At 36.8% G+C, this 27,233-nt stretch overlaps 1 protein-coding gene across 4 annotated transcripts in view; it reads left to right on the top strand.

Annotated features, from left to right (window-relative positions):
- The window catches only part of FAM13A (family with sequence similarity 13 member A), a 363,045-nt gene that overhangs the window by 210,500 nt on the left and 125,312 nt on the right, over positions 1 to 27,233 (top strand). For all 4 annotated transcript variants that reach the window (XM_078068955.1, XM_078068954.1, XM_078068953.1 and 1 more), the window contains one exon: positions 25,844 to 26,007. In XM_078068955.1, coding sequence (XP_077925081.1) covers positions 25,844 to 26,007 — 164 coding nt within the window. The remainder of the gene's footprint in view (positions 1 to 25,843; positions 26,008 to 27,233) is intronic.

Below are 27,233 nucleotides of genomic sequence, written 5' to 3'. Positions count from 1 at the left end.
TAATTAGCCATTCCTCCAAGGTGGCTTGGTTCCTTTTACCAGAGAATATGTTTTCAGAAAACCAGATTTGGTATATTAGAAATCAATGTGAATAAAACGACATTGATTTCTTATTTATATATTTCTCCCAATATTTTATTATGAAAAAAAAATTTTTTTTAAAGATTTTATTTATTCATTTGCGAGAGAGACAGAGAGAGAACAAGCAGGGGAGAGGCAAAGGGAGAGGGAGAAGCAGACTCCTGCTGAGCAAGGAGCCCAATGTGGGACTCGATCCCAGGACCCTGGGATCATGACCTGAGCCAAAGGCAGACGCCCAACCATCTGAGCCACCCAGGCGCCCTTATTATGAAAATTTTAAGATAGAAAGTAGAATTTTACAGTGAGCACACGTATACTAATTCACACAGAATATAATTAACATTTTACCCTGTGTATTTATTACATGTGGATCTATATATTCATCTTTTAGCCATATTTTAATCCATTTTATGTTTGATGTATTTCAATTTAAGTCTCATATATCCATACACTTCACCTCTAAATACTTGAGTATAAAGTTCATTAGAGTTCAATATTTACTTTTTATATAAAATTCCGTATAGTTAAATATACAATCTTAAATATGTCATTTGATGGATATTAAAAATTTACACACCTGTATTCATTTGGATAATTAAACATCCAATTATCAAGTTGTACAACATTGACAATACCTCAGAAAGTTCTCTGGTGCCCCTCCCCAGTGGATCCCTGTCCCTACCACTGAGAAGGAACAACTGTTCTGATTTTTTTTTTTTTTTTTTTTTTTGCTTTAATTAGGTTTTTCTGTTCTAGGACTTCTTCCATCTTTTCAATTTTAGCCATTCTGGAGAATGTGTATCTTACTTGGCTTTAATCTGTATTTTCCTGATGACTAATGATTTGGGGTACTTTTTCATATGCTTATTAGCCATCCCATATGTTTCTCTTTAAAGTGTCTATTCAAATCATTTGCCCAATTTGTCTACTGAGTTCTCTTCTTTTTAATTGAGTTGTAGGAGTGCTTTATATTCTGGAAACCAATCATTTATCAGATAAATGTTTTGTGAGTATTTTTTCCACACTGAAACTTTATTCATTTTCTTTAACGGTGTCGTCTTGTAATCAAAAGATTTTAATTTTGATGGTCTAATTTGTTGGGGGGTTTTTTTTGTGTTGTTTTTTTTTTTGGTCATTGCTTTCTCAATCATAAGAAATCTTTGCCTACTTTCAAGTCACAAAGATATTCTTCTAGAAGGTTTGTAGTTCTAACATGTATGTATAGGTTTACTTAGCTCTTTTTGTAGTATCTTAAGATAGAACACTAGGACGTAATTTTTTTCTTTTCTAATACAAACATTTCCTTAGCTGTATCACAGAAACTTTGGGCATGTTTTCCTTATTATTCTGTTTTGAATGACCTATGGATTATTGAGAAGTGTGATGTTTAATTTTCAAATATTTGGACATTTCCTAGATACCTCATTGTTATTAATTTTTAAACAGATCTGTTGTGATCAGAGAACATATTCTGTACGGTTTTAATATTTTCTTTTTTTTTTTAAGTTTTTGACCATTCTTTTTTGTTTGTTTTAAAATTTTATTTATTTATTTTTGAGAGAGAGAGAGAAAGTGCACGAGCCTGGGAAGGGGCAGAGGGAGAAGCAGGCTCCCCACTGAGCAGGGAGCCTGATTCGGGACTCCATCCCCAGACCCTGGGATCATGACCTGAGTAGAAGGAAGACAGTTAACCAACTGAGCCACCTAGGTGCCCTGGTTTTAATCTTTTTAAATTTACTGAGACTTATTTTATGACTTGGTGTTAGATCCATCTTGGTGAATATTGCATGCACACTTGAAAAAAGTGTGTATCTTACAATTTTTTAATTATAACCTGCAAATATCAGTGAAGTCAAGATGGTTATGTTTTAAAGGTTATTTTAACAATTGTGTATATCTTTGGAGATATTTGTGTCTTGTTTTATGACATGCTTAGTGGCTATTAAAATCTCTGACTAAAAATAAAATAAATAAAATCTGACTAGAGAATTATGTATTTCTTCTGATAATTCTGTCAATTTTTACTTTATTATGAAATTCTGTTTTAAGGCGTATATATGTTTGTGATTGTTATGTGTTCCTGATGAATTGACTTTTTGTCATAAAGATATACTCACCATTATCTTTGGTATTCTCTTTGTCTCAAAGTCTGCCTCATCTTTTATTAATAAAACCACTCTATCCTTCTTATGCATCCTTTTAAATGATACATCTTTTTCTTTCATTTACTTTCAAACTCTGCATTTTTATATTTCAAGAGCATATCTTATAGTCTGTGAGTCTTTATTTTTATCCATTCTGACAGAGTTCCGCCTTTTAGTAGTGCAGTTATTAATATGGTTAGATTAAGGTCTATCATTTTATTGTTTTCTGTACGTTCTTTCTGTTTTTGTTTCTGTTTCTTTTATGCCATCTTTGGGGTTACTTGAGGTTTTTTTAAAATTCCATTTTAGGTTATCTATTGGCTTTTTAGCTATAGGTCTTTGCATTGTTTTTTTGTTTGTTTTTGTTTTTTTTTTTAAAGATTTTATTTATTTGACAGAGAGACAGCGAGATCAGGAACACAAGCAGGGGGAGTGGGGAGGGAGAAGCAGGCCTCCCGGTGAGCAGGGAGCCCGATGCGGGACTCGATCCCAGGACCCTGAGATCGTGACCCGAGCCAAAAGCAGACGCTCAACGACTGAGCCACCCAGGCGACCCAGGCCTTTGCATTGTTATTTTAATAGCTGCTCTAGGGATTACAATATACATCCTTAATATTTCACAGTCTACTGAGAGTTAATGTTGTATTACTTCACATAAAATGTAAGAACCTTATAATCATAGATCCATTTATCTTCTTTCACTACTTAATGCTATAATTAGTATATGTATATCTTTATAACTCCACAACACAATGTTATAATTCATGCTTTAAAGGGTTATATGTACTTCAAATAAATAAAAAAGTCCTTCATATTTACATATACATATGTAGATGTCATTTCTGGTGCTTTTCATTCCAGAAGCCATCCATTTCTGTTATTTCTGTTCAACAGAATCTCCTTCAGCATTTTTCATAGTATACATCTGCTAGTGATGAAATCTTAGGTTTGTGTGGTAGGGGAGTCGTTGTTGCTTTGAGGTATAATTGACATATTAGTTTTATTTATCTAAAGATGATTTTATATAACTTTCAGTCTTGAAGGATATTTTTGACCAGTGAAGATTTCTATAGTTACAGTTTAAATTTCTTTTTCTTTCAGTCCTTTAAAACTCATTTTATTGTCTTCTGATCTCTTTTGTTTCATTTTTCTTGTAAGTTCTGAATCATTATGTTATTGTTCCCATATATGTAATATGTCATTTGCCTCTAGTGTCTTTCAGTGTTTCACTTTTATCATTGTTCTTCAGCAGTTTGACTATGACATGCTTAACTTGGTTTTCTTTTATCCTGCTTGAAGTTTACTATGGTTCTTTTTTTACTATAAATTTTTGTCTTTCAACAAATTTGGAGAGTTTAAAACCATTATTTCTTTTTAAGTATTATTTTCTGCCTCAGCCTCTCTTGTCTCCTTTGGGGGTTCCAAGTAGCTGTGTGTTAGACCTTTTAATGTTGTCTCACAGGTTAAATCTTTATTATTTTTCTGTTCTTCTGATTGGATATTATCTCATGTTTTGTCTTAGACATTAATGACTCCTCTGTCCTTTCAAATCTGTTGTTAGCCCATGTTGTGAATTTTTCTCTCAAATATTGTGGGGTTTTGTAAAGAAATTCTATTTGGTGGTTTATATTATAGAATCTGTTTTCCTGCTGATATTTCCTATTTGAACATATTTATTATGAGCATATTTTCCTTTAAGTCCTTGAGCACAGTAATAATAGCTGCTGAAAAATCGTTGTCTGCCAAATCCTACATCTGGATCTCCAGTCAGACTTTCTCAGTTACCTTTCACTCTTGTATGAGATACACTTGCCTGTTTCTTCATATGTTTATAAATTATTATTATATTAAGGATACCATTAATACTATTTTGTAGAGTTTCTTGATTTTGATTTGTACAAAAAAAATGCAAGCTCTGTCTCCCTGTGGAAAACAACAGATCAAAATCTCTCTTCAGTTCTTTGTTCCTCAGCAATGCTGCTTATAGTCTGACCTGTGTACACATAGCTCAGAGAACAGCCAGAGATGGGTAAAAATTATACACACAATGTGGGGCTCTCTTTATCTGGCTTTTTCCTTCCCAAGATTTCCTCCCTCACTTTAAGGTTGCTCTGCTCACCTCCAACTCAGTCCCCTAGCTGATGGCCAGTAAGATAGGAGTTTTCTGTTGTAGCCATACTGTGTGGTACTGTCTGTAGCCAACCCTAAGTCTAAAATTTGTAATGAACAATAAACTCATCCAGCATCCTACCCTTTTCCTAATGACAATTCCCTTCCAATTTGTATCATTTATGTAAAAAATTGAGTCAAATAATTTAAAATAATTTAATATAAAATTTTATGCACAAATTGTGGTGATTGAACACTCATACATATAGAGACAAAAGAAGCTGAAAGAAATGAATGATGTAGAACAAGGGCCAGCAAATTATGGCCCAAATCCAGTCCACCACCTGTTTTGTAAATAAAGTTCTGGAGGCGCCTGGGTGGCTCAGTCGTTAAGCATCTGCCTTCGGCTCAGGTCATGATCCCAGGGTCCTGGGATCGAGCCCCGCATCGGGCTCCCTGCTCGGCGGGAAGCCTGCTTCTCCTCTCCCACTCCCCCTGCTTGTGCTCTCTCTTTCACTGTGTCTCTCTCTGTCAAATAAATAAATACAAAAATAAATAAATAAATAAAGTTCTGTTGAAAAAAATAATAAAATTTGTTGGAACACAGCCATGGCCCATTTGTTTACATACAATTTCTTTACATACAATTGCTTTCACACTGTAATGGCAGAGTTGAGTAGTTGCAACAAAGACCTTATAACTCATAAAGCCTAAAATATTTACTATATGGCCTTTTGCAAAAACAGTTTTCAACTCCTAATGTAAAATCATAATTGTGATAGATCAATGTAAACACCTAATTATTATCATTACTAATCATTTTCATCAGTTGCTATTGCCATTATCAGATACTAAAGCTCAGAATTTACAGGTTGAATTTTTTTTATTCTGTTTGGCCTATTTTACAACTATATTGTCATTTTAAAACTTACATAATGATTATAAGGCATAGATTATTTATTAGCTATAAGCAGATGAATTTATTATTTTACTTCAAAATCACATTCCCCATTGTTTAATATTTTTCTTTTCTTATAATTGTGCCCACTAGAACAGCACTCTTCTTTCAATTCCTGTAATTAAGAAATCACACTGTTTTCTCAACTTTTACCTTTTCATCTAATGAGTCAGTTTTTGAGTGAATCATTTCTCTGGCTTCTACTTCGATACAGGCTAAGACAAAAATAATAACGGACAATGTGGATAGGGAAAGTAGATTTTCAAAGATTTACTATAATCTTGATCAGTGTTTCTTCTGCTTTTACTTTGTTTCTGACTTACATTTGCTAAGTCAGAGTAAACATCCAATTAAAGAGTTTTAATGTGAAGCGGAAAACAAGTTCAAGTACAGATTTTCAGATCAATTCAAAAAGATGAAAGGAAATTAGATCCTTGGTAGATATAAACCTTTGTCAGAACCACACAGTATTTCTAGGGTTTTTGATATATAAGCCAATAAATTCCCTTTGTTGCTTAAATAAATTAGGACTCTGTCTGCTATTTTAATCTAAAGGTATTCTTATATATTCCATATGAACTCTATTTCAAATGAAAATGTGTCTGATTTAAACACAAGCCATATTTACTCTGGAATCATCACATGGTACTTTGTTGCTGAAAGCTCTAGTTTATCAATTTAAAGGTCATTCATTAATCAGAGTGTTTGGCAGAACTGGTATTGACAAGAGAGCACCTTTTGTCCCAACATTCCCAGGAGAATTCCTGAGATTCACCTTTCTGATTACATTACCATGGCTAGGAGATAGGAGTGCACCAATTGGCTTGATCTAGATCACATAATTCATTCCTAGAGCCACCAGAGAGGTCACCTGGTTGGGAACCTGGTGGGATACCAGTGGAAATTGGGGACATTGGCATAGGAAAAGAAGGGATATGAGCATTGAGAAGGCAACCAATAATTGCATTCAACGTGCTTTATTTGATGAATATCAAAGTTAAAAAGATGAAAAAAGTATGAATATAATCCAGTATTTTATCAATAAAGGTTAGTACTTGTGGGAATTTCAGTCAAAAAATATATCAATATCACCCTAGTCTTCCCTTCCTTCCACACCATGGCCAGAGTAGCTATTATAAAATGCCTTTTCCCCACTGAATAATGAATAAAGGTCAAACCCATTAGCACAGTACACAGGCCTTTAACAGGCTTACTCCAGCCCCAACCTGTAGCCTCAGCTCATGCCATCACCTCCCTTCTCCTCCATGCTGTCATTTCAAGTTTCTTATTTTATATATTTTCTCCTGTTATCATTTTCTGAAAGGCCTTCCTTCCTCACCTGCTTCAGGCAGAATTGTGTGCCTTGTGTATATTCTCCAATAACATTGCATACATTATGCATTCCTTAACACCTAATAGTTTTTTCTTAACACCTAACATAGCTCAAATATATATATTCATGCAATTAGGTGAGTAATATTTGTCTTCCCTACTAGACTGCAAGCTCCAGAGAACAGAATTCAGGGCTGATTTATGGTACTGTATCCTTAGTGCCCCACAGGTGGTAAGCGCTCAATAAATATCTGTTGATATCAAATGTTTTAAAAATATAAGAGGTAGGGTGACATGATAGTTAAGATTGCTGGCTCCTATGTCAGATTACCATAAATTCAAGTTCCAGATTCATCACTTATTTCCTGGGTGACCTTAGGCAAGTTTCTTTTTTTTTTTTTTAAGATTTATTTATTTATTTGAGAGAGCGAGAATGAGAGAGAGTACCTGAGAGGGGGGAGGGTCAGAGGGAGAAGCAGGCTCCTCGCTGAGCAGGGAGACCGATGCGGGACTTGATCCCAGGACTCCAGGATCATGACCTGAGCCGAAGGCAGTCGCTTAACCAACTGAGCCATCCAGGCGCCCCTTAGGCAAGTTTCTTAAATTCTCTCTATCTCTGCTCGCTCATCTATAAAATGGAAATAATAGTACTTATTTTGTAGGGTTGTTTTTAATTGGAAATGAGAAAATATATATGCCATGCTGAAATATTATGCCTACCTTTTGATAAGCACCCAACAGTTAGCTATTATTTTAATTGTGCTTATTACTGTAGGTAGGAGTCTATGTGTCTGTCTCCTTGCTAGAGCATCCACTTTTTTAAGACTACATCCAACATCATTAATGATGCCAGGGCCTAGCCCGAGGCCCAGCATGTCATAATTGTTCGATAAATGCTTATTAAACTCCATTGTTGTCAAATTTGAGCAATGTTATGTAAAATTAAACCACTAGGATAGTTTGGTAATAGTGACATGTCTTCCCAAGTTTTGAAGTCTTTTATTAAATTTATAATTATTTAAATTATAATTTATTTTATAATTGTTTAAATTAATAGCTCTCAATTCTATCATTTATTATATGCTTACTCTATTCCAGGCACTAATGGAACATGAATTATCTTATTTAATATCCATAACATCATATGAGGTGTAGGTTTTTAATTACACAGATGAGGCGACTGAACCACAGAGACGTTAAAGGATTTGCCCAAAATCATGTAACTGGCGATAGTGAGAGATAGAGTTCAAAGCCAGTCTCTTCCCTGTAAATGAATTTGTTCTAAAACAAAGTATTTGCTTATACTTACGATAATGGAAATGGTTTTTAACCCATTGAGGATGTGCATTTTACTAAACCCAAATAGTAATACCTCATAGTTAGTAAATAGTTAGTAAACCCAAATAGTTAGTAAACCCAAATAGTTAGTAACACGCTTTGTCACATTGAGCAGCGCCCTAACAAAGGAGATTTCCTGCAAAATGCAAGAGACCTCAATGACTCCAGGTCTTTTAGTTTCCAGGCGGCTTGGCGGACAAGTGTTCATTAGTTTGAGTTTGGCAAGAAGAGTGCAAAACATTCCATAGCTTTTCTTGTTTATAGAAAGGATAACATTTTTTTTAAAAACTTGGATTATAAATAGCATTTGCTTTATCCCTTTAATCATTTTTGGCAGTCATGCACACAACACAGAATGATAAATACATGCAAATGCAGATGTGCTGTCCTGCTCACCAAAACAGCACCTTCAGAAAGAGCTTTAAATGCAGTATTCCTTCACTGATGTTGATGTGGGAGGTGCTTTTACCCCCTGTGGAAAATGTATCTTCACTTATGGATTTATCATAGAAATGCAAACAGATCACCGGATAATAGTGGTAGTTACTGTTCACAATTATAGAAGAAAGGATGACCTTTAGAAGTTTTGCAGGGGAAGCAACCCAACTATTGTGGAGCAGTATGAGAAGTCCTAGAGCATGAAATCCTGCACACACTTATCTTTCCCTGGGGAGTTAATTTTCATTTTTTGGAGAAACCTAGGCTGCATCCCCTCCCCCATAATTATGCTTAGAAGAGGATAATATAAATAAATAATTTTCAAGAACTTATGAATGACATTATCAAAAGATGCTTTGATGAACTCATTTGCTTAATGCTCATTAAGGAGAGTGTAATTACTTTTTGAAAATACTATTTTGTTCCATTTAAATATAAAGAATTTGTAGGGAAAAACTGATTATAGTTTTGTAATATATAATTTATAAATAAATCTGTCTGATGTATCAGCTATATGTTTGGGATGACGGGGAGAAGAAAAGCCAATGAAGTAATTTATAAATTTGTTTTTGTAAGGAAAGTATATTGAACATTCATTAATCACCTCTTACTGAGTTTTTCATATATTTTCCATATTAATCCCTTACCAGAAAGATGATTTGCAAATATTTTCTCCCATTCAGTACGTTGCTTTTTTGTTTTGTTGTTTTAATTTGCTGTGTAGGAGCTTTTTAGTTTGATATAGTCCTACTTGTTCAGTTTTGCTTTTGCTGCTTTTGCTGTTGGTGTCAAATCCAATAAATCATTGTCAAGACTGGTAACAAGGAGCTTACCACTGTTTTCTTCTAGGAGTTTTATGGTGTCAGGTATTACATTTAAGTCTTTAACCTGTTTTAAGTTGACTTTTGTGTGTGGTATAAGAGGGTTAGTTTCATTCTTTTGCATGTGGCTGTCCAGTTTTCCCAACCATTTATTGAAGAGCTTGTCCTTTCCCCATTGTATGTTTCTGATTCCTCTGTCATTAATAAATTGACCATCTATGCATGTGTTTATTTCTGGGCTCTCTATTCTGTTCCATTATTGTCTGTTTTTATGCCATTACCATACTGTTTTGTTTACTATAGCTTTGTAATATAGTTTGCAATCAGGAAATGTGATACCTCCAGACGTATTCTTTCTCAAGATTGCTTTGGCTATTTGGGCAGCTTTGTAGTTCCATACATATTTTAGGATTATTTGTTCTATTTCTGTAACAAATGCCATTGAAATTTTGTTAGGGATTGTATTGAATCTGTAGATTGCTCTAGGTAGTATGGATATATTTTAGCAATGTAGATTCTTCTAATCCGTGAGCACAGAATATCTTTCCATTTATTTGTGTCATCTTCAGTGTCTTTCATCAGTTTTCAATGTACAGGTCTTTCAACTCCTTGGTTAAGTTTATTCCTAGGTACTTTAATCTTTTTGATACATTTGTGAATATGATTAGTTTCTCTTTCTGATGGTTTATTATTAGTATATAGAAATGCAACTGATTTTTGTATATTGATTTTATATCCTACAGTTTAACTGAACTAGTTTATTCTAACACTTTTTTGGTGTAGTCTTAGGGTTTTCTGTATATAAGATCATGTCCTCTGCAGAGACAGTTTTACTTCTTCCTTTCTGACTTAGATGCTTTTCATTTCTTTTTTTTGCCTAGGTGCTCTAGGTAGGACTTCCAGCACTACATTGAATAAAAGTGGCAAGAGTGGGCATCTTTTCCTTGTTATTGATCTTAAAGGAAAAGCTTTTAGCTTTTCACTGTTGAGTATGATGTTAAGTTGGGCTTATCGTGTATAGCTTTTATTATGTTCAGGTATGTTCTCTCTATACCCATTTTTTTAAGAGTTTTTGTTATGAATCTATGTTGAATTTTCTCAAATGCTTTTTCTTTGTCTATTGAGGTGATCATATGATTTTTATCTTTCATTTTGTTAATATGATGTAGCACATTGATTTGCTAATGTTGAACCATGAAGCATTCCTGGAATAAATCCCACCTAATCATGGTGTATGATCTTCTTAATTAATATTGAATTCAGGTTGCTAATATTTTGTTAAGAATTTTTTGCATGTATGTTCATCAGGAATATTGACTTGTAATTTTCTTTTCTTGTAATATCCGTGTCTGGTTTTGGTATCAGGGCTTTCTGAACTATAAATTTATGAGTTTGGAAATGTTTCCTTCTCCTGTTTTGATGGGGAAGGATTGGTACTAATTCTTCTTTAAACATTTGGTAGAATTTACCAGTGAAGCCGTCTGCTCCTGGACTTTTGTTTATTGGGAGGATTTTGATTACTGATTTAATCTTTACTCCTTATTAGCAATTGGTCTGTTCAGATTTTCTATTTCTTCATGATTCTTAGTAGGTTGTATGTTTTTAGGAATCTATTTCTTCTAGGTTGTCCATTTTGTTTAGCAGGTAATTGGTCCTTTGTATTTCAGTTGTAATATCTCCTCTCATTTCTAATTTTGAGTCTTTTTTTCCTTTGTGAGTTTAGCTAAAATTATCTATTTTGTGTGTGTGTGTGGGTTTTGCTATTTATTAACCATCTCTGTTATTCAAATCATGCAGGCAGAACTCATATGTATAGTAATCCTATTTTTTCCAAAAATTCTAACTAATATTTTATCCTTATTGTTGGTTTACGAACCTTATCCTTGCAAATAACTATGGTTTATTTATCCCATAAGATTTATAGGTGAAATTAGAAGTTGTCTATTTTGTTTATCTTTTCAAAAAGCTAGCTCTTAGTTTCATTGATCTTTTCTATTATCTTCTTAGTCTCTGTTTCATTTATTTCTGCCCTGATCTTTGTCATTTTCTTCCCTCCACTAACTTTAGGTTTGAGTCTCACTTTAAGTACATGAGTACCAACTTCAGGTCAGCCCTCATGTTGCTGGCAGTACTGCCACTCTCTCCAGTCTTCCACTCTTCCTCTCTTTTAAACAACTGTCTCATACTTCCTCCTTGATCTTTAGCCTCCAGCATTCCCCTTTTCACCCTTCACTCTCAGATAATGACCTTACTTTCTATTTCATGGAGAACATGAAGAGAGAATATCCACCTATTCCCACCCTCACATCCACTCTGTACCTGCCCCCATGCCATGTTCTCTCCTTTCTTCCAGTCACAGGAGGTGTGCCAAGCTTGCTCCTGTCCAAGAGCAGCCCTCCACTGTGAACCAGATCCCATACCCTCACACACTCTAGCCAGCACTCTACTCCCTGAATCCTTTCCTCCCTCCTCCCTCTGCTGGGTCATCAGTTTTTCATCTGTCTACTGAATCATTCCCATTAGCATAGAAATATGCTATAATATTTCCCATCTTATTAAAAAAAAAAAAAAAACCCTCTCCCTTGACTCCACAGCCCTCTTTAGCAATCACCCATTTCCTAAAAGAACTATATAAGCTTGCTGTTTTCACTTCCTCTTCTCTTTTCTTCCTGGACCCACTCTAATCATTCCCACTATGGAATGAAGCAGCTCTTGTCAAGTGACGCCATATTGCCAAATTCAGGGGTCAGTTCTCAATTTTCTTTTTTTTTTTATTATGATTAATCACCATACATTACATCATTAGTTTTTGATGTAGTGTTCCATGATTCATTGTTTGCATATAACACCCAGTGCTCCATTCAGTATGTGCCCTCTTTAATACCCATCACCAGGCTAACCCATCCCCCACCCCCGTCCTCTCTAGAACCCTCAGTTTGTTTCTCAGAGTCCATAGTCTCTCATGGTTCGTCTTCCTCTCCAATTTCCCCCCCTTCATTTTTCCTTTCCTGTTATCTTCTTCATTTTTCTTTTTAACATATTATGTATTATTTGTTTCAGAAGTAAAGGTCTGTGATTCAACATTCTTACATAATTCACAGTGCTCACCATAGCACATACCCTCCCGAATGTCTATCACCCAGCCACCCCATCCCTCCCACCCCCCACCACTCCAACCACCCTCAGTTTGTTTTCTGAGATTAAGAATTCCTCATATCAGTAAGATCATATGATACATGTCTTTCTCTGATTGACTTACTTCGCTCAGCATAATACCCTCCAGTTCCATCCATGTCATTGCAAATGGCAAGATTTCATTCCTTTTGATGGCTGCATAATATTCCACTGTACATATATATACCACATCCTCTTTATCCATTCATCTGTCAAGGGACATCTTAGCTCTTTCCATAGTTTGGCTATTGTGGACATTGCTCCTATAAACATCGGGGTGCATGTACCCCTTCGGATCCCTACATTTGTATCTTTGGGGTAAATACCCAGTAGTGCAATTGCTGGGTCGTAGGGTAGCTCTATTTTCAACTTTTTGAGGAACCTCCATACTGTTTTCCAGAGTGGCTGCACCAGCTTGCATTCCCACCAACAGCGTAGGAGGGTTCCCCTTTCTCCGCATCCCCACCAACCTCTGTCGTTTCCTGACTTGTTAATTTTAGCCATTCTGACTGGTGTGAGGTGGTATCTCATTGAGGTTTTGATTTGGATTTCCCTGATGCCAAGCGATGTTGAGCATTTTTTCATGTGTCTGTTGGCCATTTGGATGTCTTCTTTGGAAAAATGTCTGTTCATGTCTTCTGCCCATTTCTTGATTGGATCATTTGTTCTTTGGGTGTTGAGTTTGATAAGTTTTTTTTTTTATAGATTTTGGATACTAGCCTTTTATCTGGTATGTCACTTGCAAATATCTTCTCCCATTCTGTCGGTTGTCTTTTGGTTTTGTTGACTGTTTCTTTTGCTGTGCAAAAGCGTTTTATCTTGATGAGGTCCCAATAGTTCATTTTTGCCCTTGCTTCCCTTGCCTTTGGCGATGTTTCTAGGAAGAAGTTGCTGTGGCTGAGGTCGAAGAGGTTGCTGCCTGTGTTCTCCTCTAGGATTTTGATGGATTCCTGTCTCACATTTAACTCTTTCATCCATTTTGAGTCTATTTTTGTGTGTGGTGTAAGGAAATGGTCCAGTTTCATTCTTCTGCATGTGGCTGTCCAATTTTCCCAACACCATTTGGTGAAGAAGACTGTCTTTTTTCCGTTGGACATTCTTTCCTGCTTTGTCAAAGATTAGTTGACCAGAGAGTTGAGGGTCCATTTCTGGGCTCTCTATTCTGTTCCATTGCTCTATGTGTCTGTTTTTGCGCCAGTACCATACTGTCTTGATGATGACAGCTTTGTAATAGAGCTTGAAGACCAGAATTGTGATGCCACCAGCTTTGCTTTTCTTTTTCAACATTCCTCTGGCTATTTGGGGTCTTTTCTGGTTCCATACAAATTTTAGGATTATTTGTTCATTTCTTTGAAAAAAGTGGATGGTATTTTGATCCCCATCAAGCATTGCATTGAATGTGTAGATTGCTCTAGGTAGCATTGACATCTTCACAGTATTTGTTCTTCCAATCCATGAGCATGGAACATTTTTCCATTTCTTTGTGTCTTCCTCATTTTCTTTCATGAGTATTTTATAGTTTTCTGAGTGCAGATTCTTTGCCTCTTTGGTTAGATTAATTCCTAGGTATCTTATGGTTTTGGGTACAGTTGTAAATGGATCGACTCCTTAATTTCTCTTTCTTCTGTCTTGTTGTTGGTGTATAGGAATGCCACTGATTTCTGTGCATTGATTTTATATCCTGCCACTTGACTGAATTCCTGTATGAGTTCTGGCAGTTTTGGAGTGGAGTCTTTTGGGTTTTCCACATAAAGTATCATATCATCTGCAAAGAGTGAGAGTTTGACTTCTTCTTTGCCGATTCAGTTGCCTTTTATTTCTTTTTGTTGTCTGATTGCTGTGGCTAGGACGTCTAATACTATGTTGAATAGCAGTGGTGATAGTGGACATCCCTGCCGTGTTCCTGACCTTAGGGGGAAAGCTCTCAGTTTTTCCCCATTGGGAATGATATTCGCTGTGGGTTTTTCATAGATGGCTTTTATGATATTGAGGTATGTACCCTCTATCCCTATACTCTGAAGAGTTTTGATCAAGAAAGGATGCTGTACTTCACCGAATGCTTTTTCTGCATCTATTGAGAGGATCCTATGGTTCTTGTTCTTTCTTTTATTAATGTATCACATTGATTGATTTGCGGGTGTTGAACCAACCTTGCAGCCCAGGGATAAAGCCCACTTGGTCCTGGTGAATAATCCTTTCATGTACTGTTGGATCCTATTGGCTAGTATTTTGGTGAGAATTTTTGCATCCATGTTCATCAAGGATATTGGTCTGTAATTCTCCTTTTTGATGGGGTCTTTGTCTGGTTTGGGGATCAAGGTAATGGTGGCCTCATAAAACGAGTTTGGAAGTTTTCCTTCCATTTCTATTTTTTGGAACATTTCCAGAATAGGTCTTAATTCTTCTTTAAATGTTTGGTAGAATTCCCCCTGGAAAGCCATCTGGCCCTGGGCTCTTGTTTGTTGGGAGATTTTTTTGATTACTACTTCAATTTCCTTAGTGGTTATAGGTCTGTTTGGGTTTTCTATTTCTTCCTGGTTCAGTTTTGGTAGTTTATACATCTCTAGGAATGTATCCATTTCTTCCAGATTATGTAATTTGCTGGCATAGAGTTGCTCATAATATGTTCTTATAATTGTGTGTATTTCTTTGGTGTTGGTTGTGATCTCTTCTCTTTCATTCATGATTTTATTTATTTGGGTCATTTCTCTTTTCTTTTTGATAAGTCTGGCCAGGGGTTTATCAGTCTTGTTAATTCTTTCAAAGAACTAGCTCCTAGTTTCATTGATCTGTTCTACTGTTCTTTTGGTTTCTATTTCATTGATTTCTGCTCTGATCTTTATTATTTCTCTTCTCCTGCTGGGTTTAGGCTTTACTTGCTGTTCTTTCTCCAGCTCCTTTAGGTAGTGTTAGGTTGTGTATTTGAGACCTTTCTTGTTTCTTGAGAAAGGCTTGTATTGCTATACACTTTCCTCTTAGGACTGCCTTTGCTGCATCCCAAAGATTTTGAACAGTTGTGTTTTCATTTTCATTTGTTTCCATGAATTTTTTAAAATTCTTTTTTAATTTCCTGGTTGACCCATTCATTCTTTAGTAGGATGCTCTTTAGCCTCCATGTATTTGAGTTCTTTCCAACTTTCCTCTTGTGATTGATTTCTAGTTTCAAAGCATTGTGGTCTGAAAATATGCAGGGAATGATCCCAATCTTTTGGTACTGGTTGAGACCTGATTTGTGACCTAGGATGTGTTCTCTTCTGGAGAATGTTCCATGGGCACTAGAGAAGAATGTGTATTCTGTTGCTTTGGGATGGAATGTTCTGAATATATCTGTGAAGTCCATTTGATCCAGTGTGTCATTTAAAGTCTTTATTTCCTTGTTGATCTTTTGCTTAGATGATCTGTCCATTTCAGTGAGGGGGGTGTTAAAGTCTTCCTCTATTATTGTATTGTTGTCGATGTGTTTCTTTGCTTTTGTTATTAATTGGCTTATATAATTGGCTGCTCCCATGTTAGGGGCATTGATATTTACAATTGTTAGATCTTCTTGTTGCATAGACCCTTTAAGTATGCTATAGTGTCCTTCCTCATCTCTTATTACAGTCTTTGGTTTAAAATCTAATTAGTCTGATATAAGGATTGCCACCCCAGCTTTCTTTTGGTGTCCATTAGCATGGTAAATGACTTTCCACCCCCTCACTTTCAATCTGGGGGTGTCTTTGAGTCTAAAATGAGTCTCTTGCAAACAGTGTATTGATGGGTCTTGTTTTTTTATCCAATCTGATAGCCTGTGTCTTTTGATTGGGGCATTTAGCCCATTTACATTCAGGGTAACTATTGAAAGATATGAATTTAGTGCCATGGTATTGCCCGTAAGTTACTATTACTGTATATTGTCTGTGTTCCTTTCTGGTCTATGTTACTTTTAGGCTCTCTCTTTGCTTAGAGGACCCCTTTCAATATTTCTTGTAGGGCTGGTTTTGTGTTTGCAAATTCCTTTAGTTTTTGTTTGTCCTGGAAGCTTTTTATCTCTCCTTCTATTTTCAATGACAGCCTAGCTGGATACAGTATTCTTGGCTGCATATTTTTCTCATTTAGTGCTCTGAATCTATCATGCCAGTCCTTTCTGGCCTCCCAGGTTTCTGTGGATAGGTCTGTTTCCAATCTAATGTTTCTACCATTGTAGGTTATAGATCTCTTGTCCTGAGCTGCTTTCAGGATTTTCTCTTTGTCTCTGAGACTTGTAAGTTTTACTATTAGATGTTGGGGTGTTGACCTATTTTTATTGATTTTGAGGCGGGTTCTCTGTGCCTCCTGGATTTTGATGCCTGTTTCCTTCCCCAAATTAGGGAAGTTCTCTGCTATAATTTGCTCCAATATACCTTCAGCCCCTCTCTCTCTTTCTTCTTCTTCTGGGATCCCAATTATTCTAATATTGTTTTGTCTTATGGTATCACTTTTCTCTCGAATTCTGCCCTCGTGATCCAGTAGTTGTTTATCTCTCTTTTTCTTGGCTTCTTTATTTTCCATCATTTGGTCTTCTATATCACTAATTCTCTCTTTTGCCTCATTTATCCTAGCAGTTAGAGCCTCCATTTTTGATTGCACCTCATTAATAGCCTTTTTGATTTTTGACTTGGTTAGATTTTTGTTCTTTTATTTCTCCAGAAAGCGTTTCTCTAATATCTTCCATGCTTTTTTCAAGCCCAGCTAGTATCTTTAAAATCATCATTCTGAACTCTAGTTCTGACATCTTACTAATGACGGTATTGATTAGGTCCCTGGCAGTCGGTACTGCCTCTTGTTCTTTTTTTTTGAGGTGATTTTTTCCATCTTGTCATTTTGTCCAGAGGAGAATAGATGAATGGGAGAACAAAATGCTAACAGGGTAACAACGACCCCAGAAAAATATACACTAAACAAATCAGAAGAGACTTTCCAGAAAGTGGCCGCTTCTGTGCAGAGAGTTGCTGCTATTCTTTTCTTCGATCTCCTGTTGAGTTCGTAGGTGTTTAGAATGGTTTGATCCCTATCTAGCTGAGTTCCTGGGACCAGATAAAATTTAGGTCTCCTATTCCTCTGCCCTCTTGCTCCTCCCCACCCCCCACCCCCAGTTCTCAATTTTCATCCTCTTCACCCTGTCAGCAGCATATGATGCACTTGATCATACCTTCCTTTTTTAAATAACAGTGTTACTGAGATATAATTTATATACCATAAAATTAACTTTTAAAGTTAGAGTTCAGTAATTTTTAGTATATTTACAGAGTTGTGCATCTGTCTACATCATTTAATTCCAGAACATTTCATCACTCCAAAAAACAAACCCCATACCCATCTGCAGTCACTTCCCATTGGTCAGTTCCTGGCAGCCACTGAGCTACTCTCAGTCGCTGTAGATCTGTGCGTTCTGGACATTTCATATAAATGGAATAATGTGTCCTTTTGTGTCTGCCTTCTTTCACTTAGCATAATATTTTTGAGATTCATCAATGTTATAGCATGCATCAGTATTTCATTCCTTTTTATAGCTGAGGAGTATTCCATTGTACAGATAGACACATTTTGCTTATCCATACATCAGTTGATGGATGTGTGAATTGTTTTCACTTTTTGACTATAGTGAATAATGCTGCTCTGAGCATTCATGTACAAGTCTATATGTAGATATATGTTTTAGAATTTCTGAATTACATGGCAACTGTATATATCCCTTCCTTGTTGAGACCCTTTCCCCTTGCCTTTCAGGACATTCTCTGTGTTTTTCCTTCTCCTTCACTGTCCATTCCTCAGTCTCTCTGGGTCTTCTCTCTAAGCTCAGCATACTCTGGATATCAGTTCTTAGTCTGATCTCTTCCCTTCTCTATTTAGATTCACTTCCTAGGTGACCTCTTCTAATTACTTAGTTTTTAAATACCAATTACTGATAGATGACTCCCGAACTTGTATTTTCAGTTGAAGTTTCTCATCTCCAACCACTATATTCAACTCCCTATATGACATTTACATCTATGTTATGTGCATCTCAAACTATGAATGTCCAAAGTTATTAAAGTTTTTAGCGTGTTCAAAGCTATAAACTCCTGATTTACCCACAAAATCTGTGCCTCCTGCTATCTTTTCTAACTCCATGATGGCAGTTTCATCCTTTCAGTGCTCAGACCAAAAATTTTGGCATCATTCTTGACTCCTGCCTGCCCCATGTCCAGTGCATCAGCTAATCCTGTTGCCTCCACATTCAGGATACAACCAGAATCTAAAGTTTTCTCCCCAGCTCCTGGATTCAAGCCACGAGCATCTCCATGACTTCCTAGTTGGTCTGCTTGCATTGCTCTGACCATTCTACAGTCTTTTCCCCCATGAACCAGTAAGGACCCCTTTAAAATGAAAGTCAGACATGTTACTTCTCTCCTCAACATGTTTCCAAAAATTTTCTATTTGCTCAGAGTAAAAACCAAAGTCTTTAAGTATACATGATCTGGGCCCTCTGCTACATCACTGACCTCATCTCTTGCCAATGTTTGTATTCATTCAGCTCCAGCCACAGTGACCTCCTTGCTGTTCTTCAGACTTGGGAATCATGCTTCTTCCTCAGGACTTTGCTCTGCTCTTTTCTCTATCTGGAATGCTCCTCCCCAGACATCCTTTTCAGACACTTCTTTATTATTATTATTTTTTTTTATATCTGTGGTCAAGACTGCTAGTGGCCTCCCAAGAGCTATTCTCCCTCCCTTCCTTGGCTGGGTACATTGATATACAGCTATAAGACTACATTCCCTAACTTCCCAGGCAGCAGTGTGTCACCATGTGACTACATTTTAACCCAGTAAAAGTAAGCAGTTGGGTTTTCCTTTAAGATGGGCCGTGCCCCTCTGTGGCCCTCCCCTGGCCATCCCTGCATCCCACCATGTTTGTAACACAAACCCATGAGGGCTCCTGCTTTCCTAGAACTTATGTCTGGTTAGGGGGAAAAGACAACAAATAAATAAACATAAATATACAGTATGTCAGATGGCATTATGTGCAGTGGAGATAAAGAAAGCAAGGTCAAGGTAAAGGGGAGTAGAGCATAAGGGAGAATATTATATAGTGTCAAAGAAGGCTTTACTGATAAAGTAGTATTTGAGCAAAATGTTACATCAGTTTGGATTAGGGTTCCTTGCATATAAATAAACCCCAAACAACATCAACTTAAACAAGATAGAAATGTATTTTTCTGAAATAAACAAAACCTTCACATCAGGCTGGGGCTGGTGATGAGACTCTATGAGGTAGCTTCCAACTCCACACTGTTGCAGTGTGCTCCTGGCCCAAGGTGTTGCCATCTGCTTTCCTTCTGGGTCACAGCAGGCATGTGGCCTCCCTGAACTACCACTGATCATTCCGTTTGCCCTGGATTTTACATGTTATTACTTTATTTTTCACTGTCACTTTGGCCAGGAGAAAAGTCTTAATAGCCGACTTTCCCACTATCTATACAATCTTGGGCAGCTCATTTCAGTTCTCTGAATCCCTGGATTTCATTTTTGAAATAAGGCAATTGGAGTAGATCTCTCTTCAGTTCAAAAACTGAGTGGTTTTTTGTTTTGTTTTGTTTTTTATTTTTTTAAGATTTTATTTATTTATTTGTCAGAGAGAGTGCATCCAAGCGGGGGGCAGGGGGGGCAGAGGGAGAGGCAGGCTCCCCACTGAGCAGGGAGCCCGATGTGGGGCTTGATCCCAGGACTCTGGGATCATGACCTGAGCCGAAGGCAGATGCTCAACCAACTGAGCCACCCAGGTCCCCAAAACTGAGTGGTTCTAAAATAAACATCTAATTTCTTAATTTTCCACCTAATTTTTCTGATATAAACATGAAACTTAATATGACCAGCTATAATCAAACAATTCAGTTAATGTTCATTTAATTTAATCTTTTTTGCCTTAACATTTATTTTCAAAACCCTCAAAGAGAAACTATTTACTTCTTGGCAAATTTAAAAACTTTGATTCAGCAGTACATATTATTCTAAGGTGTTTTATTGTTGTTTTTAATACACCTACCCAGCATCCATCTCAGAGATATTCCTTGAGACTGAGAAGTAGAGTGGTAGGATGAATTTAGGTAGGTGTACTTTTTAAAATCTCCAAAGGATATTCCGATATGCACCCCTGGGTAAGAACCACTGCTTCACAGCATTCCTTCTAGTGTCCATGGTATCCCTTTGGAATAATCTTCCAGAACATCCTGTTTTAAGGCCCCATCACCCTGCTTAATCCTGTCCTCTAAATTAGCAAGAACTTGAAGCCAAAAGATTGCATTTGGGGATGGGATGATAAACGTTCTCATTGCTTGATCATTGATTTTGATAATTAAAAATGATCAAAAATTTTTAAGCAAATTTTTATATTGCTAATAGAAGAAAAATTTATGAAAGTCTTCTATCTTAATTCCTAAACTGCTCAGTTTGCAGTTACTTCTGCCTGTTTTTTTTTCCTGATAAAAGACCTGAAGTCAGGGATGTGAATGAGTAACTTTGTAAAACAGCAGTTGGACTGTGTTGATGTGAAGAGACCTCAGCTTACTACGGTGTACAGACTTCTCTGTGAGCATCTTAAGATGAGACTTCCTTGAGCCCATGTCCCAGGACACCTGGCTCCAAGTAAAAGCTTCCTGCCCCGTCTTCCCATTTCCATACCATAGCTATTTTTAAAATTAACTTACAAGTTTTGAAAATGAATATAAATGAGTCTAAAACAAGAGTATTGCTTACACAGGAATTAATGTGCTTTATGGTATCAACTGATAATCTGTAATGTGACTTTCATCCAAAAGTGCCTTTTCTTCTTGCAATTCTAATGTTTCACATGTAACCAAGTACAGAAAATAGTGGTAAGCACAAGTACTGAGGCCTGACTCTCTGGGTTCATAGCTCTGCCCCTTACTCAATGGGACAGGTAACTCACATTCTTGATGCCTCAGTTTCCTCATTGGTGAGATGGTAACAATAATAGTCCCTGCCTCTTTGAGTTGTTGTGACAATTAAATGGATTAGCTGACATAAATCTCTTGGAACCATGCCTAACACAGAGAAATGTTCACTAAATCTCTATAACAATAGCAACAACATCTAAGAGAATATTTCCTAATTTTACATTGTCAGAAGTTACTCTTGTGTTTCTATTCCCATGGCGTCTCAAAATCTAAAGCAGCTCAAATTCCTTGTGTTAGTCTGTTCTGCGCCTGCAAATACATTCATGGAATGTGCTCTTTTTACAATCCCTGGGGTTCTTAGTATTTCAGTGGTACACATAAATCACACAGCATGTGCATAGATCCTTAACTCAGTCAATGGCAGATTCTTCTGAGCAAAATGTTTTCTATAGATGGTTTGGGGGCGTTTATAGATTTCACCTTCAAGAACAGAAGTTATCATGGAGAAATCACAAAAATAGAGCAGCAAAATGTGGTGTGAAAAATGGGTATCTCCAGTGGAAAGAGAAAGCTGGCCACCCCTGTTGGCATCTCAGACCATTGGTCGTTTGCCTACTGCAGCCACACATCATGAGGGAGGCTGCAGGTGGGTCTCTCCAAGCACATTAGCTCCATTATCGGAGTAAGGCTTTTATTTTTATTTTTATTATTTTTTTTTTTTTTTAAGATTTTATTTATTTATTCATGAGAGACAGAGAGAGAGAGAGGCAGAGGGAGAAGCAGGCTCCCAAGGAGCAGAGAGCCCAATGCGGGACTCGATCCCAGGACCCTGGGATCATGACCTGAGCCGAAGGCAGACGCTTAACCATCTGAGCCACCCAGGCGCCCCGGAGTAAGGCTTTTAGTCCTATTTGGAGTCCCTGCCCCACAGAGCTTGGCTGAACCTCATGGAATCAGGAACAGCCCTTGATTAGACAGAGCAGGTCTAGGTGACCTCCTTGGCCCATTTCTGCTAAACCTATCTGGGCCCATTACATCTTAACATGCCAATTGGCAAAAAAGGGAGGGTGGAACCAGAAGAAAAGTATATAAAGAGAGGAGTTGCATCAATACAGGTTTCTTCTTATGTTCCCTGAAGCAGGGTTTCTCAGCTCCAGCTCTGCTAACATTTTGGGCCAGATAACTCTTTTTCATGGCAGGTTGTCCTGTGCCTTGTAAGATGTTTAGTCACAATCCTAGCCTCTACCCACTAGACTCCAGTACCACATACCCTCACCCCCAGCATGATAACCAAGAATGTCTCCAGACAAAACTGGCTCCTGGTAAGAACCACTGCTTTAAGCTACATTGTAATAACATGTCTCCTTGTATCCTTGGCCTTGGATGACTGAGGTCCTGTTCCTCCTCAGAGAGTTATGATGAAAGGAGCCTTGAGTACCATCTCAAAGTCAACCACTGAACTTTACACAATCTGAGATGGATACCCAGAGCATAAAAATAAAACTATCCCTCCTACCTACCCAATAAGGCCAAGGCTCAAATCATGTGTTTCTAAAAATCTCAGTTCCAGCTAAGGCAAAGAAAGTGATCTCTTTCCTTTTCTCAAAGTTCATACATCAGTAAGGTAACAGGTTTTAAAATTTTATCACTCTATTTTTCCTACAGTCATTTCTGTAATGAAAATGTACAGTCCTCAAGGTATATTTTCAAGACTTTTAATCCCCTTTAAAAACATGCATTCCTTTAAAAATATATAGGTATGTATGTGTGTGTGTGTGTGTGTGTGTGTGTGTGTGTGTGTATATGCACTACAGTTCTAGTAGTCTTACAGTTACTGAGCTATTTTTTTCTAACAATTTTGTTCTCTCAAACTTCATGTGGTATTTTCATGTTCTGCACAAATTCAGTTCTTTGTACTACTTTGGTATATATTAATTATGAGTTTATATTTTGAAGTTCATGATTAATGATAATCATGTCTATTTTATTTCTATAGAGATTAAATCATCACAAAAATATACTTTGATAATGTTGCTGATGTAGTTTCTGGTATCTGAGTTTTAAGTGATTTGCATTATGTAGTCTATTTTAATATAAACTGACAAAATGGAATCAGTTGCATATTGCCTTTTTACCTTAGACTATTTCTCCACTGCGTAAACAATTGAATTTAGAACCCCCAAATTATCACTGAACTTTTTAACACCATGAAATGTTGCCAAACAACTGCTCTTGTATTTGTTTTAATATTGAGAGAATTAAGTCTGGGTATGAGATTTTTTTTAGCTAACTAGTTTGAAATCTTACTGCTTTTTCAGTGTGTTTATTTTTCTTGCCTACTCTTATGAAAAATAGCCACATGCAAAAGGAGCCCCTTTATGAAATATATAAATAGTATATATTTGTACTTTTCAGATGTTCTCTTGCTGTTTATCTAAATATTTCTTTTTTAAAAAAGATTTATTCTAGAAAGGTAGAGAAAGAGTGAGCACAAGCGGGGGGAGGGGCAGAGAGAGAGGGAGAGAGGGAATCTCAGCAGACTTCTCGCTGAGCCTGGAGCCCAATGCCAGGCTCGATCCCAGGACTCTGAGATTAGGACCTCAGCCAAAATCAAGAGTTGGACACTCAACTGACTGAGCCACCCAGGTGCCCCTAATATTTCTTTCATAAGTAGTCTTGGCAAATATCTCAATGAACTATAGTTCATAATTTTAAAAAAAAATTTGCCTTGTTTTCCTTGATTTTCATGATCTTATAAAAGTTCTACAGAGAAATGCATTGGAACAATTTATTAGTAATCATCAGATTTGGGCAAATTTCACATAACAACAATGTTAATAAAAGCTAGTTTTTACTGAGTGTTTACTTTGCTCTGTGTTAAATATAACTATTTGCTAAATTATTTTCAAATGTTATTTTTATGTAATCCTCATAGAGGTATGACTTTATTAAATATTTATGTTTATAATTATCCCTGTATTATTTTTTTTAATTGCCTGTTATCCTAGTTTCTTTGTCAGTCACTGTCTTGGGAATATCTTGTAGTTGAAGACTGTATTGTCTGACAATAAGTGTTAATGGGTTCAAAACTTTGCTAAACTTGATGGCTCAAACGTTAAAAATAATAATATACGTAAGATGAAGAGAGGGAGGGGGGGAGGGGAAAAAGAGGAAGAGTGTGAGACTATAATCTCTGTCTCCAGGCATCTGGTTGAAGCCATATAACCTAGAAATATAAAACATCTAAGGTGAAGGTATCAGATGACATGAAATCAAGTGTAGATTTTGTGGTGGTGTATTATAGGAATTCAAAGTTGGGAAAGGTTATTAAGACCTGAGGTTAAGGGGTGCCTGGGTGGCTCAGTCATTAAGCGTCTGCCTTCGGCTCAGGTCATGATCCCAGGGTCCTGGATCGAGCCCCGCATCTGGCTCCCTGGTCAGTGGGAAGCCTGTTTCTTCCTCTCCCACTCCCTCTGTTTGTGTTCCCTCTCTCACTGTGTCTCTCTTTGTCAAATAAATAAATAAAATCTTAAAAAAAAAAAAAAAAAAAAGACCTGAGGTTAATTAGAGAAGCTCTGTGGGCAGTGGATTCTTATCTCAACCTCAAAGGAAGTTAAGATTTGGTTTGGTCCTAGGCAGTTGGTGAGTAGCCAGTGATGAACAGATGACATTCCAGTTGAAGGACAAGCATAAGAAAGCTTAGAGATGAGAAAAAGCTTCCAGTATCATAAATACAATTGATCCAAGGGTTTCAATCTTTCCTGAAACTCTCACATGATTTTTATACAATTTTAGAATAAGGACATGGGTTGTATTCACATTCTTTCTGATCTAATATAAAAGCATGAGGGTATTTCTGGGATTGGAAGGAGCACATAACTTCTGATAAGAGACGTCAGTACACCAGTGTTCATTTGGCACTCTGTGGCCCATGCTTCCAGAGATATAAAAGAACCAAAAAGGTGGGTTTTTTCCTAGATATTTCCTTAGTTAAAAATGTATTAGGCCATACTTTGCCCTATAAAAGAAGATTACAACAGAAACTATTAGCGAACTGGTGTGTATTTTGCTTGATAGTAGTAACTATTTCTGGATGCCTTTCTGACATTGGCATCCTTCATTTCAGTGGTTCTCGGCCCTTTTTTTTCCCCTGCCTTTTTCCTATTTCTTCTTTCCCTCACTCCAAGTTGCCAGTCAGATATACTGTCATAATCTGTCATTACACAGAATGTTATTCTGGCAGGGCAGCGGGGGGGAGGGCGGGTGAGCCTGGGGAAGATTTGTATGAGAATCCAGGAGAGGGACGTGGGCTGTGTATGGTTTGAAAGTTCCCCTTGGAAGTATTGGTTTCTCCCCTTCCCTGTGCCCCTTGCCATTTGACAGTTCTTTTAAGTATTTTAAATTCTGTACTAGGTTTATATTTTTCTAGAATATTATTAATAGGTTACTAATAAATCAGAATAAATCATCTTCAATAACGTAATTTGAAAGATCTTTAAAATCTCTCTTTCTCTGTCTTTTAAATTTTATTTTCTAGATCCCCAAATCCAGGAGTGAGGGGTCTATTCAGGCCCACAGAGTTCCACAACCAGAGCTATGTGATGGCGTTCCTCAGGTCAGCCTGCGGCTAAGTCGTAGAAAACCCTGCTGGGATGACATGAATTCAGCAGAGGATGCTAATGTTGCAAAGTTGGTATCCAGGTTGGCATGTTTCTTTTGTTTACATGTTATATGTTGTATTGTCTGCTCTGATGTTTAGGCCCACATGTTTTTGACTAAAAGTTCTTATCACTAGAAGTGTTTGTGGTTTGTTATATTTTATTTACATTTATTTTTTTGTTTGTATTTTAGACAAATTATCTAGTCAGTTGGACTATGCTAGGCCCAGAGTTAAAAGTTGCAAGAGTTACTTTTTGGTTTCCTTTTCATAGTATGTTCAGTGGCCAATATTATTTGCAATTAAAATAAACTTCTGAGTTGTTACTAGGACCAACTGTCACTAACAAATTTGGAATATAGCCTTTTAGCTATTATGTTGCAAATTATGCCTGAAAGCAAACCTCTTTGGTATACTTGAAGAAGGCCTCCAGTTTTCTTAAAATAGGTGAGATGGGTCTGAATCTTATTAACTCCTAGCATATAGAATTTTTCCTTTTAAGAATTTTTAATCTTTTGTTATAACTTAAAACCTATTTCTTAAATCCATTACAAGACAGAGAGCTCTAGAAAATTGAAAGATATTTATGACATTAAACAGATAAATAATACAGTTAAGAGCATACCACTTTGGATTGCATTATGAAAGAGGGAATTTCTGTAAAAGATGAAGAGAATTTAAATAGGAAGAAAAAGAAGGCCCCATCAGGAAGTATTTGGGAAATAGCAAACAGGTGTCATGTGGGGAATTGGTTGGAGGTAAGGCTGGGAAAATGGAGTGGGGCCAAGTCAGACAGGGGATATAGCATTGAACAAAGCCAACCAGGGCCCTGTGTTTATGGACCTTATATTTTAGTGAAGGGGGCAATAAGAAAACACTCAGGAAAAAAAAAAAAAAGCCTATGAAGATCATTTCAGCTCTAATAAGTGGGGGTATTCAGAAATTAAATCAGGTTAATGTCACAGACTCACACAGAGACAATTTTAGTTTGAGTAGGCAGGGAAAGCCTAAGCTAAGATGTGAAGGAGGAGGAGAGAGTGTGTGAAGGTCAAGGAAAGTGCATTTCTATGCAAAAGAACCAAGCAAGGGACCTGGGCTTCATCCTACAGGTACTAGGAAGCCAGTGAAAGTTTCAGCTAAGTGGGGTAGGTGATGGGAACCATGATAAGTTGGTATATTAGGCAAAACAATCTTTTATCACCTGCAGGATCAATGGGACAAGGAGAGTTTGGAGGAAGTTATACTGTTGGTTCCTTCAACAGTTGTTCAT

This window comes from Halichoerus grypus, chromosome 3, assembly GCF_964656455.1.
Source record: "Halichoerus grypus chromosome 3, mHalGry1.hap1.1, whole genome shotgun sequence".
Classification (NCBI taxonomy): Eukaryota; Metazoa; Chordata; class Mammalia; order Carnivora; family Phocidae; genus Halichoerus; species Halichoerus grypus.
Note: the sequence above shows the minus strand (reverse complement) of the source record. Positions and strands in the feature narration are given on the sequence as shown.